Genomic DNA, 20,339 nt, shown 5'->3' on the forward strand with positions numbered 1-20,339 from the left:
GACTAAGAATATACTGTTTTTGTAGCATTTGGTCTCAGGAGAACAAAGGAAGTGAGAAAGAGCTTAGGTCCTAGTTTAACTGAAGTCATTCACAGGGAGATACACAATACAGAAGCTGAATATTAAGTCTCTGAGTAGCGGAGCAAGACTTAACATCGATATTAAATGCATAATAAAGTATACAGTCTTCAAAGCTTGGATCTGCTCAAAGGAAGAGAAGTGGATGGAAATCCTTGTTATAGCCTGCTTAAAGAAGCATTGATTGAAGTGTACCTTGGTAATTCATGGACCCAGAATTAGAGATCTTTTATTTTTCAAAGTATAGAAGTTTATCCATGTATATGTATTAGGATTGTTCTAATCCTATGAAGATTTCATATCCTGTTGAGCTTTTTTCAGTTTCCAGTGCATGTCTTCATACTGACACTTGGCTGCAATCAGGAAAGAGTTATAGCTATCTCAATGGATGGGATAAATACCAAAAAGCTTGGGTTTGTTTTTAATCTACAAGAAAAGGGTTAGATGTCTTTGTCCACTTGACTTTAATTTGATCAGCAAATGCCCCCCCCCCAAAAAAAGAAACGGGAAGCAACAACCAAGATCAATTTGTAGAAAGTTATTTCTCAAAATATACGGGGAAAAGAATACCCAGCATCCATCTTTTTAATTTTGTTTGGTGGTGGACAAATACAGACTTGAGAAATTGCACACACCAAGGACAAAGTGAGAAAGAAAGGTGCTTTCATGTCATTGGATCTGTATCGTCAGAATTCTTTTAGATGAAATTCAGGCCTGTCTTCTCTGGATGTGAGAATCCAGCTAACGTTAGTTCCAAGTGCTGAGTCTATACGTCAACATTAATTAAAGTGCATAATGATGTCATATCCAAAGCATCCTGGTCTGGATTTTATTCTGTTCTCCTGAAGGAAACTCTGTGTAAGTCTAATGTTTCTAAGGTGTTATAAGATGGCAGTGCAGCAATCCCAATCTCGGCAGGTATTTCCTGTGGAGTTTTGTGAGCCGAAGGTACATTGTTATTTGAGTTGCTTAGTGCATAAAGGTCTGAAGATTGATATAAGTACAGCCGGCGGAAAACCAGGATGCTTGTGAGGATTAAAAAATCCAAAATCAACTCAGCCAGTTCCACCACAGAAAGGACTGATGAACCAAACCAAAGACTCCACTGGTTCCCTAGCTGGGAAAGCAATGTCACCACCTGTACAAGGAAAATGCAAAACAAAATTAAAAGTGGTTAAAAAGATCTCTGTCTCTGTGTCTAGCTGATATATTCATAGAGGTTGAAGAACTAACATATTTTGTTTGGACTTGCCTAGATTTTAAGGGGCTTGTTGTTGGTTCTAGGAATTGGAAAATCACTCTGTTTATACATAAGAATAAACATGCTGCCTTTGTCTCAAAAGCAGGATCAATCCTGTCAAAGTTGAAATTACATATTGATATTTAACCCAATGCTTAATGATACAGTGCAAAAATAAATGGTCAACAAGCTTTGGCTATCGTTTTGATTTATTGAATAAAACCAAGTTACTCACTGTCATTGTACTATCTATGAAATGTTAATTGCTTACTGTTATACATCAGCTGTGATATACTGCTGATTCTTGGCTTTTGCTGTGTATCAACTGTACAATTACTGATACCTACAGTAAAATTACTGGAAGTCAAATGTTAATTACTGAGAAATGTTTGCAGAGCATACAATTCAAGAGTACATTAGGAGAATTTTGCATTATAAACATTTGCTTAAATGAATGGGTAGATTGAGGGTAAAAGAAAATAGTTAAGTTTTCCTCCGCCTGGTTAACCTAGTATGGGTAACATTTCACACTAATTGAAAATAATTTCAAATTTTCCTGCTAGGATTGAATCATAGACTAAGAATTTATCCATCAATTATTCTGAGATTAGTAGAAGAGAGGTTGCTCTGACAGGCTGGGATGTGCCTATAAGTATTGCTCTAATTAGCATCTAACATTGCATTCTATCGTATCACGTTCCAAATAACACCCAAATTCAGAAAATAAGACTATTGAAAATGGAAACATGGCTTAAAGGAAGATGCTGAAGAAGAAACTAAAATAATTTGACCAACTACTAGAAGGACACAGAAGCTCTGTGATATTTTAGGCTGCTGGCAGCATGCAATCAAATGTGTGGACATACCGTGAAAGCTGGAGATTCTCCGTTCCTTTTATAATTCCACTCGTTGAAAAAAATATTCACTTTGGCAATTCCATCCCTGGCAATAGAAGAGAGTTGGAATGAGTCCAGTCTTGTTAGAAAGGTGCATTGGCTAAGACGGCAATTCTACCCAGCCTCATTTAGAAAAAATCTTATCTCAGTAGGTCATCTTTGAGGATGCATTTGCTTAAAATAAATAAACGCCCTTTAGTGAACTTTGCTGTTAGGCAACTATATCTGCAATAAGAGTCTAATACCCAAACATTCAAGGCAGAATCCTCAGATCTATATCAGTTTTAGTGCAGTTTTTAATAGCTACTTTATTAGATGTCTAATTTTACTTTAAACTTCTGTTGTGATATGCAAATCATATAATGATTCAGGCACTTGTCATTAAAACAAGCATCAGTTCAGATGCTGGGATTGCTGCTGATCTTTAACTTCCTCTGAACCACTCAGCAGTTTGTGGTTGACAGTCTAAAATAAACTAATATTTTGTGGCAGAATGGACTTCTGAATAGTTTTCTGCACTTGAAGTTCTGTTCATAGGAAAAGCTGCACTATTCAAGATTTACTTAATCTAATTTCTTAGCTCATAGCACCCTGAACCATTTACTAATGACATAATGTGGACTAGGCAGATAGTTACTTTACATTCCAATACTTTCAGCTGATCTTGAAGCAGTTAATATATTGTACTTTCAATCCTTTTCCCTTATATTATTTTACCTCAGCACTGCTGTTTCACTCCATTGGTTTGATTTTAACCAACACCCGCCCCCCAACGCCAACTTAATATTATTTCATCCATAGGGGGAGCTCTTACCTCTTAGATATGACATTGTTTTTATTCTGCCGGTTCAGCATGTGAAACACCCAGGACTGAAATGATAGATTTGCAATATCAGCGCAAACAGTTCAAGGACTATTAACCGCTCATGCATAAACACACATAGCTATTCAAAAAATAATAATTTGGGGAAGGAAGAAAGGTATTTTGAGCGCAAAAGAGCTCTTGTTCTTTTTGCTTTCAGTATTTCTCTCCTCCAAGTGATAAGTTAGGTCTGGTTTAGATTTGTCTCTCCACCCCATGCATTTAACTTATAAAATGGGCATTAAAGGGAAGATGCTATTGCATCCATTGATGTGAAGCATTCATTTGGTCCTTCCTAGCTTTCAGATATTTCTCATCCTTGCAACTTTTAAGATGTATGGACTTCAACCTCCAGAATTCCTCAGCATCAAGTGGTCCACATACCTTACAGTTGCTATGATTAAGAAATACTTATTTTGGGTGCCTTTGAGTCAGGGTTGAATCCTGCCGACTGCCTGATCTAGTTTACAATTTTCTTGGCAAGGTTTTTCGGAAGTGGTTTGCTGTTGCCTCCTTCCTGGGTCTAAGACTGGCTCAAAGTCACCCAGTTGGCTTCGTGCCCAAGGCAGGACTAGAAATCACAGTCTCCTGGTTTCTAGCTTGAGATTTAACAACTATACAAAACTGGCTCTTCTGAGAAACACTGCCCTACAGCAAAAATCAGCTTCTTACCTCAGAGACAGATGAAGGCCATCGTGAATATCCGGCTGACAGCTGGTACTCTGTCACTCTATAGAAAAGTAAAAAAAAACCCATCAGATGTGTCACCCAGCATGCTTGAGACAAGGTCCTTGGCTGGCATCTTCATTCAAAAGTGAACTTGCATGATTGAGGGAAATCCCATAGATGAACCTCCTGCCAGCATCTGAGCAACAAGCGTTTATTACTCTGCAGCTCAAATAATCTATGAGAATATTTAGGCGCACCATCTCTTTCCTTTTTATTCCCCTGCTTGAGTGCTCCTTTCAGCTAGAATTGGTTGGCCGGCCTGCATGGATGTATCAAGGATAAAATCTGTTCTCTCAGTTTCCCTGAATATCTTCTATTGCTAAGCAAGCTCTGTGGAATTTGGCTAGACCAAGGAATGCAACTCCACAAGTTTTGAAGTCTACTCACTTGCAAGGTTTCCGGCATTTAGTGAAGCAGCCCAAGTGGTTTGCTTTAAATTCAGCTTGGAGTTTATAATAGCAGTAACCTAATAGAAAATAGAGAAAAAAGTATTAATTGAACAATCTTTTATCAACAGAAAGAGCTGAGGAAGGGGTGGGGGGTTACAGAGAAGTGATATGGATGGATTCCTCCCCCTCTGTACTTACCCCAGGCTATATGCTTAGCGGAGTCACAATACTCTGCCCCACTGGGTAAAGGGTAGAAGTAATGGCCACAGCCACATCGTTCTACCATACTGGCCTGGAAACAGGAACGTATGCAGACCTAGAAGCGCAAAAGGAGCTCTTTGAATTCACATGAAGTTGTGCATTCATGCTGGGAAATTTTTGGTGATGGGAATAATCCCAATACAGGGAGAGGGTTGGGCAGAGCCCAGACTGTGTGTGGGAGCGGTTCTATCGAGGCAAGATACCTGCTCAGTGTAATGGGATGGGAATAGATTCTTCACTGGCACATCACTTCCATCTTCTGTGCAGTCACTGTAGCTTCCCCCAAGACGCTCGGTGGTTTCCTGTCAATCAATTTACAACTTGTCAAATCAATACAGTTTTTGTTTTTTCTATTTTGCATCTGGGTGTCAGATCTTTTCTTTGCTGGCTGAACAGGGTACTTCCTGACTTGAACTCAAACTAGAAATGCTGTTAATCTGAAGATTTTCCAAAAGCATCTGGTCCATTCCAGGTCATTGTTTCTCAACCTTGGCAATTTTGAGATGTGTGGAGTTCAATTCCCAGAATTCCCCAGCCAGTGAGTATAACTGCCATACTGGTAGTCCTCAATTCAGTTACAACGGCACTGAAAAAGATGATTTATGACTGGCTTTCACACGACTGTTGCAGCATCCCCATGGTCATGTGATCAAAATTTGGACACTTGGCAATTAACGTGTACTGTATTTATGATGGTTTCAGTGTCCTGGGGTCATGTGATCACCTTTTGTGACCACCTGATGAGCAAAGTCAATGAGGAAGCCAGATTCACTTAACAACTGTGCTACTAACTTAATGATTGCAGTGATTCACTTAACAACTGTGGCAAGAAAGGTCGTAAAATTGTGCAAAACTTAACTATTTTGCTTAGCAATGGACATTTTGAGCTCAGTTGTGGTCATAAGTTGAGGACTACCTATATTCTTGTTATTATAACACACTAAGTCATAAAAGCTAAACCAGGAGCCTTTCTCTGTGTCCTCTGACAGCATTCAAGTCCCTGTGGTTGGCGCCAGTCCTTTTTCTAATCCTAATAGCTGAGTGATGGGAGCCTGTGAAAATGATGATATGTATTCCATGGTGAAATCCCAGATTTAAATATCTCCTTGACATAGCAGTGGCACACTAAGGGGAAAGGAGAATTATATAGTGTGTGAAGCTAGGCATTGCACTGTTTTTCACAAACATAGGATGGGGGATTGTATCTTTCGTATTTACCAAGAGATGCAAAAGGTAAAGGATTATTTTCGCAATTTCATTCTGATAAGAACTCGGTGAAGTGCTGTATATTAATCTCTGATAAAACAATTGACCATCAATTGCCAGTCACATTTTTTGATTAAAACACAAACCCTTGCTCATTTTTTAAATCAACAAGCACTATGGGAGGACGCTCATTGGGAACTCTGACATTTTGCAATTTCACTGAATAGATTTCTATATTTTGTAAGTAATGAAGAAAAGGCTCATAGTTGCTTCTTACATTGTGGGATAGAAGCAAGTAAACACTTTTAAGACTAGATCAGTTTTTCTCCAGTAACTTTAACCCCAGTAACGTTAACCTATGTGGATTCAATTCCCAGAATGCTGGTTGGAGAATTCTGGGAATTGAATGTTCTCACAGCTTAACATTGCGGGCATAGAGTGTTCTATACTGTTAAACTAAATAATAGAGCCAGTTCTTTCTGTTCTGTGCCTTGTTAAACTTTTAACACACACAAATACACACCTCTAGATAAGAAAATGGTAGGTTGTCTTTACAACAATTCATTGTATTGATGGTTTGTTGACCGATTCTAGTTTTACAGCACCATAATGTTCATGTTTTCTTTTGGTAAAACTATGAGTTCTAATAAACTCTGAACTGAATACAACTGAACTGAACTGAGCCTGGGTTTTTTTTTGCCATGTGTTTATATTTCATTTCCTTGGAAGAGAAGCGATTCCACCCCTATGCTCAAAGCAAGGCTTATCTTCCTCCCGTCTCTCACCTTTCTCATACTGATGGATGTTTCTATGCCAGGACGCACATTAAAACCCCCTTCATCCATGAAGGCAGGTTCATTCTGATTGTGGACCATTACTCGAGCTCCTGTCACAGTGGACAATAGTGGGATAAAGTCGTTTTGCTCTGTGCGGACGACCAGAGAAAGGCCTGCGGAGATAGAAACCAAGAGTGATTATCTCAAGAGATCAAGTGATTCAGGGAGGGAGATATAAAATTTAAAATAAGTGTTGCCATGTTGAAGGAGTCCAAACAATGCTGGAAACACATGAGCTGAGCCATTATAGCCTTCCAAAGCTTTGAATATGTTTCTGAGATGAAATTCTAACGTAGTAGTACAGTGGCCTTACGCCTGAATGTTCTGACCTTAAAAAAGGTTTCTTAAGTAGAATTTGCTAATCTTAAAAAGGATGTAAGACAACCTGAAGAGGGAAAAAATGCTGGTTGGAGTAAAGTCAAGGTACAATTTGTCCCTTTAGTCATTGAGTCATAGAGGCTAGGTCTGTGCTATATAAATAGGCAAACATCACTTCAAACTGGCAGGGAAAGTTCTATTGCTGGATACACCTTTTTACAAAATGTTCTCAGCATAGATAATAAAACCATCTAACACGAGTTGCAGCCTAGCCATTGTGTACTATGGAAATACTATGTACACAATCTGAAACTGAAGTTAAGAGTATATATTTTGTAAAAAAAAAAAATTCTTGAGGCTGTTGCTTTGCGTTAAATAATCCAAATATCAACTTTATATAAAACATAACGTGGCATTCGCTGGCTGGGGAATTCTGGGATTTGAAGTCCAGACATATTCAAGTTGCCAAGGTTGAGAAACACTGAACTAAAAGCTTGTAGTTTGCTGTCCTTCATTTGGAAAAGAGAAATGTCGTAAGAACTTGAAATGCAAAAATCCAGTTAGAAGAAAAACACAACTGAATTGAGAAGGGAATTACATAGTGGCAACTCTGAGAATATCACCAAACTAATATGATGCCTATGATGTAATGCAAAAAAAGATAAATCACTTAGAAAAGAAAGATAACAGTGCAGACTCCTTTTTTAACATCTGTGAGTGTGAACACACACCAGAGGTGAAATTCAGTAGGTTCTGACAGGTTCTGGAGAACTGGTAGTGGAGATTTTGAGTAGTTCGGAGAACCAGCAAACACCACCTCTGACTGTCCCCTCTCCCATCTATTCTCTGCCTCCTGAGTCCCAGTTGATCGGGAGGGCAGGGCTGGCCCCAGAGTGGGGAGGAAATGGGGATTTTGTAGTATCCTTCCCCTGCCACGCCTACCAAACCACGCCCACAGAACCGGTAGTAAAAAAAATTGAATTTCACCACTGACTCTCACTCTCTTTTGCCCGTAATGGTCATTAGGTAGAGAAAGCCAGGCCATGTAAAATTTAATTCTGGCCTTCATGGCCAATGTGTGGCCATTTTTCTTCATGCAGAATTTTTCTCTATTCTTCACCACTCAAAGTATGCCCTCTGCCTACTCCATAGTTTTAAGAAATAAGGACAATACCTCCTTAGTGCAATTAAGCCTATGCCCAGAGAAGCCTGGATACTGAAATTAGAACAGTAATATACATACATCTTTTTTTCTCTTTGGCCTCCATAGCATTATTTGTACATTCAAACAAAGAACCTTTCCAGACATTCATTACCATTTTTTGGCATTTGCTCACCATTGTTGATCCCAGGCATGGAGGACATCCACAAAGTGCTGCTATTGTCGTTGAATGTGTAGCAGTCCCCATAAATAGGGTGATGAAAATGAGTATAGTTCCTGAAAGAACAAAAATAAAGATTAAGGCTAACTGCTAACTGCACAATTTATTCAAATAATTGAGTTTGCTGCCCTTAGAGGAAAAAGAATAGTATCTTTATTGGGATCCTCTTAGCATAAAAGTTCTCTTACTTGAAATTTTGTGTTCTGGAAAAACAACATGCAAAGTTTCAACTAAGAGAACTTTTATGTTAAGATGGTTGTCTCTATTGTGCCAGGGTAGGTTGAAATGGGGTAGTGTGGTTTGTGTTTCAACATGTAAGAACACAGTATCATCTTATTGTGATAATCAGATCAGTGCATAAACCATGCTGTGAGCATAATACGTTATTCCACACAGTAGTTATGCATTATTCATCTGTGTCTAGGTTTAATGTATTGTGTGAACCCAACCAAATAATTCTACCATGCTGCACCTTGAGATTCTTTTTTGAACTAGAAAGAATTAATAACATCACACCTCTTTTGTTCCATGTTAAGACTATTGCAGATACTTTTTAAAAAAAATCAAGCCCAGCAACATATTTTTTTCTTAAGGAAAAACTCAATGAACTAAAACCTTATTTAATTGACTGATGGAAAGATGTGCAAACTACTTGTGGTTTTTAGTGGGAAATCCTGATAGATGTATAAATTGGCTTCTCTAGAGAAGATTGGCTTCTCAAATGAGATGGGTGAACTTCTTCACACTGCTTATGACCCCCGCATCAGATACAATCAGCCGTGCAGCTGGCATTTATCAATGGTTTTAAATATGTAGGAGGAAGCTTGGTGCCAGCAGCAGGTAAGCTTGGCTGAGGTGTGTGTGGGGGAGTGGGTGGAGTGTATACAAGTTGTGAAAGAAATTCAAGAGAAAGGTTAACTAACAAAGTCTGCAAACAACTTCTGGAACTAATGGTAGCTTTCCAGGTGCCAGCTGGATCCAAAAGAGCCAATGTTCAACTGCACTGAAAAAAAAAGGCCATATTGTTCCCCACAAGAGACCCAACCAAAGTGGCTAATTCCAGTTTTAAGTGTGGTCACATAGTCATTATTTCATCACCGTGACAAATGGAATCCACTAGGGATTTAATAAACTTCCTGGTTTTGCTGCTTTCTTGACACTGAAAAGTCAGAGAAAAGGAGGGGGTGGTTAAATAAGTTCTTGCCTCAAATAGCATGGCTAGTGGACTGTGTCGGGTTTGATGAGTCACAAGTTGTGACTCTTTCACTGTTCCCTCCAAAAAATTCCTTCATGGTATTTTGAAGCCATTCTTCTTCCAATCTTGCCTACTTCAGTCTTCCCTTTGTGGGGATGACTCCCATCAGAGTTAGTGGCTTCACAAACCTTATCTTAACTGGGAATATTTTTTTTCCTTATTTCATCTGTATCCTATCTTTTGTCCATGGCTCAGTTGCTTTAGGTCTTGATTATGAAATGTGTGCATGCTTACGCACATCACTCTCTATACATGGAGATGTGTGTGTGTGTGTGTGTGTAAGCAGAAGCGTTTTCAAAAGAAAGGTAAATAAAAAAAAGTGAAACTAGTTGTTGGACAGTTATTGAGAGGAAACAAATCTGTAAAACATTTACCCAAATGACTTTTGTTAATGCTAATCTCCATGTTCTCATCTAAGCTATTAATTTTAGAACATTCTTTTCCCTGGAAACAGTGCTGTGTTTCCTTTCTCTTGAATTTCTTTCACAACTTGTCCACCCAGTCCCCCACACACACCAGTGGCCCTTGAAATGGAGATGAGCACTGTCCCCTATAGCTGGCAATGACTAGCGAAGTATAATCTGCAGGGACTCCTTTTTTTTTTTAAAAAAAAACTTTCCTGGAATAGGAAATGCTTAGGGGGGGTCAGTTACCTAGACCCATTCCAGTCCGGCTTCAGGCCTGGTTACAGCACAGAAACCGCTTTGGTCGCATTGACCGATGATCTCTGGAGAGCCAGGGATGGAGGCCATGCCTCCATCTTAGTTCTCCTTGACCTCTCGGCGGCTTTCGATACCATTGACCATGGTATCCTTCTGCGACGACTGCGGGAGGTGGGAGTGGGAGGCACTGTTCTGCAGTGGTTCTCCTCCTACCTCTCAGACAGGTCGCAGTCGGTGTTGGTCGGGGGGCAGAGATCGACCCCTAGGCCCCTAACATATGGGGTGCCGCAGGGGTCGGTCCTGTCCCCCCTACTATTTAACATCTACATGAAACCGCTGGGCGAGATCATTCGGAGGCATGGGATAAGATATCACCACTACGTGGACGATACGCAGTTGTATCTGTCCGCCCCATGCCAACTCAATGAAGCGGTGGACGTGATGAACCGGGGTCTTGAAGCCGTTAGGGACTGGATGAGGGCTAACAAGCTTGCACTCAACCCGGAAAAGACCGAGTGGCTGTTGTGTTTTCCTCCCAATAATTTGGCCAGTGTTCCATCACTCAGGCTGGGGGGTCAAATATTACACCCCTCAGACAGGGTTCGCAACTTGGGAGTCCTTCTGGATCCACAGCTGACCTTTGACTACCACCTGTCGGCTGTGACCAGGGGGGCATTTGCCCAGGTTCGCCTGGTGCGCCAGTTGCGACCCTACCTGAACCGGGAGGCTCTCACAACAGTCACTCGGGCCCTTGTGACCTCTAGGCTGGAATACTGCAATGTGCTCTACATGGGGCTGCCCTTGAAGAGCATCCGGCGACTTCAGCTAGTCCAGAATGCGGCCGCGCGAGTGATTGTGGGTGCACCTCGGTTCGCCCACATAACACCTATCCTCCGCGAGCTGCGCTGGCTACTTGTTGATCTCCGGGTGCGCTTCAAGGTGCTACTTACCACCTACAAAGCCCTTCATGGTAGTGGATCTGTGTACTTGAGAGACCGCCTCCTGCCAATTACCTCCTCGCGACCCATTAGATCGCATAGATTGGGCCTCCTCCGAGTTCCATCTGCCAGTCAGTGTCGACTGGCAACTACGCGGAGGAGAGCCTTTTCAGTAGCAGCTCCGACCCTTTGGAACGATCTCCCCGTGGAGATTCGTACCCTCACCACCCTCCAGACCTTCCGCACAGCCCTCAAGACCTGGCTATCCCGTCAGGCCTGGGGTTAAAGATTATAATCCATCCCCGCCCAAATGATGAATGTTGCTCTATTCTTTTAATTATGTATTGTCCTATATGTCATTGTATGTTTCCCCTTCCTGTATAAGTTGTAAGCCGCCCTGAGTCCCCTCAGGGAAAAGGGCAGCCTATAAATAAACTTAAACATTAAAAAAAAACATAAACATGGGTAGTACAGTGAAAATGGGGCAAATATTATGAGAAAATGTCTTATCCTTCCCTCCCAAAATCAGTCCCACCCTTCTTCTTGTAGTTCTTCAAAATAAACTTTGAAATTAAGTAAAATTTTCACTTTATTCAAAGGGACGTCACAAATATAGCACTTCTACTCTGCTATGGGTATATGATATTATTACATAATCTGATCTATTGGGTAATTGCATGAGGACCTAAATAAATTTATGCTCCAATAATTTATTGACTACACAACTTCAATTGGTACATGTCAGCATGTCTTGGAAACTATTTTTATATTTTTTTATGTTCAGTGAAGTAAGTCCATTGGAGCTCCCTGTGCTGTCAGGGAAGTAGATATGAGACTAGTACAAAATACATAAGATGCTTAACAGGACTGGTGATTGAAACCTAACTTGTTAAAAGGGCTAACAAATTGTGGACACATTTCAACCTACAAGTGCAAGTCTTCTTAGCTTAGGCTCTGGCACCATAGGAAAAATCTCCCATAACTATCTTCAGGCATGTCGAAAACTATTCAGGTATGAGCAGAGATGGCAGCAAGTTGAGGGAAACACTGTATGTATGTATGTATGTATGTATGTATGTATGTATGTATGTATGTACGTACGTACGTACGTACGTACGTACGTACGTACCTACACCCGTGAAAATCTATGAAAACAAATACACACACACACACACACACTCTTAAAACATTTCTGATGGATCCTTAGCTCAATAAGGAGCATATTATAAGTAAAGTTTTTATTTATTTTGCAAGGCTTATAAACCATTCCAAAGTAAACTCTGAGTGATATTCAATTCCATTTTCTTATTCAGAAGAGTAAGTTATTCGGAGGATCATCTAGCTTTACCATATGATCCTGCTATATGTATGATGATTTGAGATATTAATTAGAAGTAAAATTACACCTCCAAGCCCAAACTCAGTTTATGTGTTCAGTGGAAGGCCTGAAATGAACTATGTATTTTGAAACACTACATACAATCTTCCCCATAAGACTAGAAAGCTATTAAGGAGTCTAAGCCTGTTTAAAGATTCACTGTACTCACCACTAAAGCCAATGAAATTCAGGCTTTGTGATAAATGAGTGATGTGTTGATATAGACTACACCTGCTGGCTACTCCCATCAATAGTAGTAATAATCTAACCATAAATAGCTCAAGGCATGATTTGTCACATTCCTCTGAGGATCAGACAAAGAAGGAGGCCAAGAAGGTATTCACATCTACTGATCAGTTTTCCATTCCTGCTCATAAGGAAAGCTATTAGATGTGTTTTTGGGTATCATGAAAACTGTCCCTTCTTGGGAAATTTAGAGTTTCCCTTTAGAAACTTAGTTTTATAGATGAAGTAGCAGATCTCTTAACTTTACTGTAGACTATATTGCCGACTATAATCCAACTATCTCTTGGCTACATGGGTCATGTCAGGACTTCCTTTCATTAAGCTCATGGCCCAGACCTACGGTACCACTTTGCTTTTTTGAAATGAATTAAAATGGTAGTGTGAATCAGTCAATATCAATAATCATTATAATCATAATTATTGATTCAATCATTTTAATTATAATTATTGATTAAAAAACATGGGTTGTTGATAGTTTCAGTAAAAGGAAATGGTGAGAACTAAGACTGGAGTGGTAGGGACTTAAGTTGATCTATGGAGCAATCATATTGGAACTCACGCTTTGTTACATGACGCTTCGTTGAATTGGCAGGCATAGATGAAGCTTGTGAAGTTGGATTCCTCCAGGGCCTTGGTGTCAGGGAACTTTGCCAAAATGTTGATGTAATGAAAACTGTACCACTCCCGTATAGCATCCACACCGGAAGAATACATTTGCTGGAAACAATCTGTCTTGTTTTCATTACACTAAAAAAGAAACCAATCACATTAAATCCATTCTGGAACAAGAATGAACTCAGCAAGAAGAGAAAACATTCCCAATTATAGAGGAATCAGTGGACAAGGGACACTATATGGTCCTATGAAAACCTCATCTCCATTTATAGAATCAGATGTACAGTGATTCTGTATGATGTTTTTATCCACAAATCAACAAAACCCTCAATATTAATGTAATGAATTCAGCAAATCTTCTGAAAACTCTTTATGTCCTCAAAAATCAGAAGATGAAGAATGTTTTTCTATTTAGTCTAGATTTAATGACAAGCTTAAGGAGTGAATCAATCCCATAGTGATGTAAAAGAATATGATGTGGATCTTTTTTAAATACATATTTTTCTTCCTTCTAATTTTTTAAATAACAACACAGTCTTTTAAAAATTATATCCTGTATTGTTGATGTTGTATTTGCTTACATTTCAGCAATATAAGAATGATGGTGATGATGCTATATACTGAAGTCAGTAATCAATAGAACTGCCCTTGAATAACTTAATCACTTGTGTAATAAGACTGCTTTATTTAATTCAATGACTGTCCTCTGGGAATGGAACAGATACCATAACTTTTTCTATATGGGACTTCCCCAAAGACCATTAAGAACTACAGCTGGTACAGGGATGTAGCAGCTCTCATCTTGAAGGCTGTGCCTTGATACAGCTGCATATATGATGATTTTCCCTAGTTGGGCCATGGAATATCTACAAGCAAACCATGAAGCTCCGGGAGCACCAGGAACACCACTTCTGCATGGTTGCTAGACTGCATTGGCTGCCAGTTTGTTTTCAGATTCATTTCACAATACTAATCCCTAATATTAATGCTCTGGGAAAAAACTGCCTCTCCAACAGAGCATATTCGCTAAGAGCTTCTACCCCTTGCAGGATGAGGCAGGAGTGGGCTTGGAGCCCAACATTCTCTACACAAATATCTTGAGCAGTCACTCCTTAAAAATAAAGAAGCATCCTCATTATTAGAATTTAGAAAACCTGTCAGTTTAAGTGTTCTTTCATGGGATGAGGATGTGATAAGTAGATATCTGGGGTGTATATGACACTACAGTATAATGAAGATGATGTTTTAATCTGGATTTAGTTGAGGCAACATTATTAATATATATTTTGTAATTCTGTGAGTGGCATAAAAGTACTTGTAAATAAATGAACTATCCTGTGATAATTGTTTAGTTAATTATGTGCTGGTCTTCCCATCTCTTCCCCTCCCTCCCCTTTCACCAAAGCAAAATGTTTGTGGCTGTATTAGCTATCTTGTCTTAAAAATCATGAGGAGTTGATGTTGTATTTTCCCTGTCCCCTGAACAGTGAATTTAACAGTGAATTTAAGAAGGGGCAGACGTATTACTTGCTATCATCTCTTTCCATTGTGCAAATACCCATCAAGCTATTAGTCCATTAGTGAAATTTGTTACAGATAATTTCCCATTGTTTTGGTGAATTTAAAGGAATTGATTTGAAACCTTATTCTATAATTGTTATGGAACCTCATGCTATAACTGTTATGAAACACACTGTTATTCATTTAAACAGCAATATAGCTTTCTGATTAATGTCCTTGGGGAAAAGAGAAAACACAATGGTTACTTGAATAAATTGATTTTAAAGATGTGTATTTCAAAACCATGACATTCATTTCTGTGAAATTTGCCTGGCTTCCTCTACTTACAATCTTTTAAGTGCACTGCATAGAAGTAATAGAAATCATAGAATAAAAAAGTTGGAAGGGACCTGGGAGGTCTTCTGGTCTATCTCTCTGCTTGAGCAAGAGACGCTATACCATTCCAGACAAATGGTTGCCCAATCTCTTATGGAAAACCTTCAGTGTTGGAGCACCAACAACATTGGGAGGCAAGCCATTCCATTGATTAATTGTTCTCATAGGTCTGGAAATTTCTCCTTAATTCTAGGTTGGATCTCTAATAATCCTCTACTCGTACTTCTTGCCTTGTCCTCAAGTGCTTTGGAGATTAAGTTGACCTCCTCTTCTCTGCCCCTCAAGTATTGGACGACTGATATCATGCCCCCCTTAAACCTTCGTTAGGGTAAACATACCTTTGTTCTGTTCTCCCCCACTCCTCTCTCTCTCACACACAAATATAATAGATACTGGGAGGATAACATATTCATGATTTAGATTTATGGACACTTTTCAGATCCAGGTATTTGATCATGAAGGAGATTGAGGGGTCTTGGCACAGTTGTTCAAGAAGAATCTAAATCATGCTTACCAGGGTGAAACCAATGCTTGAATCACTTTTGCCCACGTGAGCGTTGTTGTCCTCCATGGCTCGTATATCACGTTTGCGTCGATGCAATGGGTAGCGTTGGATATGATTGTATAGGCTCCTAGAGATGCGTTTCTGAGAGGATTTATGCTCCAAAGACATGTTGAATTTGTACATCTCCAGAAGAGTCTGTTGGGTCATTTGATCCAATTCTTCCATCTCTTTCCGAAAAGCACTATACCTAAAAGATGGAAGAATTGGCTTCAGGGATACACTGTCCAATTGTTAATCAGTTGCTGACATTTAGATGTGTGAGACTATAAACTCCAGAAATCTCTGTCAATATCGCCAAAATTCAACCTATCCCAAGGCACAAGCTCAGGAAGGCTGAAGTTAACTTCCTTTTAACAATACAGTATATCAGAAGTAAACAGAAGATGAATCCAGCTGTGCTAGGAGTCTTACCAAGATTCTTGGACTGAAGGTATCATTTCTAGAACAGGGAAGATCTAAGTACAGTATTTCAGGTCGAGGATCACGTTAAGGGTTACACTCCCAGAAATGGGCAAGGCCAGTGGAAAAGCAATTGGGGTCATCAAAACACAACAACAATACAATAGCAATGTATGTCCATTCATCTTAGACTTGATCACCTACCCCACTCTTCCAATCCTTGGCTTGGTCGTTGCATTCCTATCAATTTATCTTTAGTCATTTTTAATAAATCATTTTATGCTTACATTAATCCCTATTATAACAATTATAATTTATTTTACAGTACTGAACACTGAAGAAAGTGCATCTATTTTTGAGATTACTCTCTGTTTTTATCCATTCTCATCAATCATTATAGTATTTTGTTAAAAGTCAGTGACCATTATGAATAGTGTTTAAAACAACCCAGTGACTTAATCTTTCTCTTTCTTACCATTCTTTCAATTAAATTAAATTTTAAATTAAATCCTAATAACTTCATCATTTTTGTTATGCTTTCTAGCCCAAGCACCATTTAATTAAAATTAGTTCCTGAATTCTTGACTCTCGGAGCATGTCTCCCCTACAATAATGGCATTCATTCATTCTTGTGTTGGAAGAAAATAAGATATCATGACATCTATTGTCCTTTTTGCTGACCCTTATCTGTCTCAGTGATATCTATGTCCCAGTCACTCTAAATCACATGACTTGTGTCAAAGCCTAACAGATTTTACACACCTTGAGGAAGGATGCAGAGAAAATTACTGTCACCAGTGCAGCTAAAGACAATTTAAGCTGCTGCCTGTCTCATTCATAAACTGGGGATGAAATGAAGGGAATATCAGGGAATATAAATATAAACAAGATTATTAAGGTGTGGTTATGCCATACTACTGGGAAGATACTTTGCAATAGCAGCCATGTCTCTTTATATAAGTTTCACCCTTGAAGAAGAATTAGGGAATTCAATCTCTATAATCTGAACATCAGCAGAAATATTAAGGGCAATTTCATTTAAGATTTAAATTTCTCCTGAAAATCCTGAACTTTTGCTTGGGTGCTAATGATTTGTCAGAAAAAATTTGTAGCAAGTAACACTGCCTTGGGAAAATAATGTAAAAATTGTTATAGGAACCCTGATAAGTAATCCTTTAATTCTACATTGCTAAAATCTACCAATTCTACAGCCACAGGTAGCCCATCAATTTACGATATTGTTAAGTGATGCAGTCATAAAATGTGACATCACATGACCGCATCTCTTAGCGATGGCAATCGCAGCTATCCAGTTGTTGATGTAATTCCAGACAAACAGTTTTTAAGCAGGATGGAGTGCTAGGTAAGGAGAGCGTAGGGAGGTGGTGGAGACTTAGAGCAGTTCATGGGCAAGATTGGGGTGAGTGTCACACAGTGTGGTACAAATTGAAGGAGGCCAGAGAAAGAATGTGTGCTTGTGTGAGCATGGCTCAGGTGCAGTTGATTGCTATTACCCCCCTTACTGAAGGGAGTTCTGGGCCCTGTACTGAGGCTTTGAGGGGAAGGGTAACTCTGCACTTTAACAGTCAATAGCTTCTTTTGTTTTATAAATCAAATGCCCTGATGGATCACAGTTCCCCAAATACCAAGGCCAAGAGAGCACAACACACAGACCTGAAAGACCACCAGTCTTACCTATATGGATTGAGAGTACATAGTGTGACAGCAGGAAAGGTAAGCCTATCAGAGTTCAGGTTCAAATTCAAGTTGACTGGAAAGCTGAAATAGTCTTTATAAATGATTCCAAACTGCCAATACAAGAGCCCAAAAGCCAGGAAAAAAAGAACTGCCCAAAAGGCAGTCTTCATCTTATTATTCTTAGAACAAACCAGCCGGATGGCACCATGGATGGTTGTATTGTTGCAAAAAAATTGGAAAAGGTCCTGGTAGGAACTGAAGAATTCAATGAGGCCTTCGCTTTCTTCATTCTCTTCTTCCATCTCAGTTTCCACCTTCACATTTTGTTGCTTTGCCTCCAGTCTAGGCTGCTCCATCTTCTTGCCTTCTGACTGATTTTCAACCTTCATAGTTGAAAGCTGAAAAGGAATATTCAATAGTACTGTGATTTTTTTTTGTTTCTGATTTTACCATTCATATATGAAAGTCCCGATATCAGAAAAAAAGACTTGGCATTCTGAATGTGACATTGTGTCTTGGTATCTGTAATTGAATGGAGTACAGATGCACACCATACCTGCTTCCTTGAAGATAAATTCTAATGAATTCAATGCAACTAGGTTTCCAGGTAACATTGCAACCAGAAACATCTTCCATATATTATTACGATGTTGGCAGGCATCACATGTAATTTTTCAAAATGTATAAAATTATGCAAAATATTGAAATATTATTTTAAACATTAGCTTGTCTACTATAACATAAATATCTGGATTTAAAATATGGATTTTGGTGGACATTTAACATTAATGCTGTTTTCTCTGTTTGTTTTTCTCTCCTTTATTATTAAACTTTAGCTCTTTGAGCCTCATGGATGTTTGGTCATTCTTTATGCAAAGTCCTATAGTAAGTATATCAATAAGTGATGAAACAAATAATTAATAAAAACCTAATGCGGCAGGCCAAGAAAGAAATTCCATTGTCAATGAATAAAAAAATTCCAAAATAATGACGTCAGAGAAAAGACATAGCATCTGCTCATAAGAAACAATACATTCACTCAGAAAAGTGAAAAACCAGCTGTCCTTGCTGTATGATGGTCCTTCCTTACCGTTTATAGAAAATTTCACTCAGTTATTTGTTAAACATATTATCAGTGCAGATCTGGGATTATAGGTATTAAATGAGAAAATAGGCATTGTTGGTTCATATAATCTGAAAATCTTTTTATGGTTGTCTCGTAAAGAAACAAGGATCAGAAATAAAAACTTGCCAGCTTTGTTATTTCTTTACATAGACTTAAAAGTACTTATCATTCTTTAGTCTAAACTTTTGATTTAATCTCTGGACTGGCTGTAGCAATTTGTGTTCTATTATTACTATAAACTGTTTTGTGAAGTTCCTTATCTGAAAAGCTGTTTTGAAAAACGTGTAATAAGTCTGAAACTAGTTCATTAGGGATGCACCGTCCAGCTAAAAATATACTGACATCTCTCTCTTTCTCCTCTGACATTGATAAAATGCTAAATCAGTGGAGTGCCAGTTATAAACATGAAATATAGGGCATTGTCACAAGATTTTTGCTAACTGAGCATTCCAGGTATGTAATGGTGAAATATATCACTACCATTCGATTTCTTTTCCTACTAAAGTCATATCAGTAGAACAACTGAAATGAAAATTGAGGCAGGCTGTTCATACCCAAAAGGGTGGGATGCGCAAAAAATTGTGTGTGTACACATTCGCACATAAATAAGTCTGCGCATGTGCAAAACATTAAAAAAATGAAAAAAATGAAATTTCTGCAATGAAAATTGTTCTGCCCATGCGCAAAACCAAAAATCAAGATGGTGCCGCCATAGGAGAACCTGTTTGGGGACGTGGCAAGCCTGGGTCGCTGCTGGTTCCAGCAATCCAGGCTGCCAAGTTACTACTGGTTTGGCTGAACCTGTCCGAACTGGTAGGAACCCACCTCTGATACCCAGGTTGAAGATGCAGTTGTGCATCAGATGCAAATTGATATTTCCCTGCCATTTTTTTCACAATATATGGCAGGGAATGGGGTGAGGAATCAACATAGTCACCCTCAAGCCAGTGACTAATTTTCACATGTCACAATGACAGCCTAGGTTGCATGCAAGGCTATGTACTCTGTTCCTAATCGCTGCCCATTACAAAACTCTGCCTAAGGAAGTTACATATTCCCGTAGAGATATAAATTGGCTTCTGGCAAAGGCCAGGCATTCCATTCCAATCATTGTCCATGCTGATTAAACACTTGTGAGCACTTTGGCCCAGCAGGATCACAGCTTGAACATTGTGGATAACAAATAGTTGCATCATGACTTGAAAGTTCTGGATTGTCTTCAAGTGCATCCCTATGAAAATAGTGGTGCGGTATTGAAGCTGGAGCTTTAAAGTATTTAATAAAATACAATAGCATAGTTGGAAGGGACCTTGGAGGTCTTCTAGTCCAACCCCCTGCCTAGACAGGAAACCCTATACCGTTTC

The 20,339-nt window shown here is 39.1% G+C and overlaps 1 protein-coding gene across 1 annotated transcript; it reads right to left on the minus strand.

The window, feature by feature from the left end:
* Positions 1-51: 51 nt before the first annotated feature.
* On the minus strand, positions 52-18,238 carry SCNN1A (sodium channel epithelial 1 subunit alpha). The gene is made up of 12 exons (XM_032212515.1): positions 17,847-18,238; positions 15,702-15,939; positions 13,236-13,423; positions 8,153-8,253; positions 6,447-6,610; positions 4,659-4,757; positions 4,393-4,510; positions 4,193-4,271; positions 3,749-3,806; positions 3,029-3,084; positions 2,185-2,260; positions 52-1,216 (listed from the first exon to the last, which is right to left on the minus strand). Exons 1-12 carry the CDS (start codon positions 18,236-18,238, stop codon positions 908-910), a joined length of 1,878 nt encoding a protein of 625 aa, XP_032068406.1. The 3' UTR covers positions 52-907.
* Positions 18,239-20,339: the final 2,101 nt, after the last annotated feature.

This window comes from Thamnophis elegans, chromosome 3, assembly GCF_009769535.1.
Source record: "Thamnophis elegans isolate rThaEle1 chromosome 3, rThaEle1.pri, whole genome shotgun sequence".
NCBI lineage: Eukaryota > Metazoa > Chordata > Lepidosauria > Squamata > Colubridae > Thamnophis > Thamnophis elegans.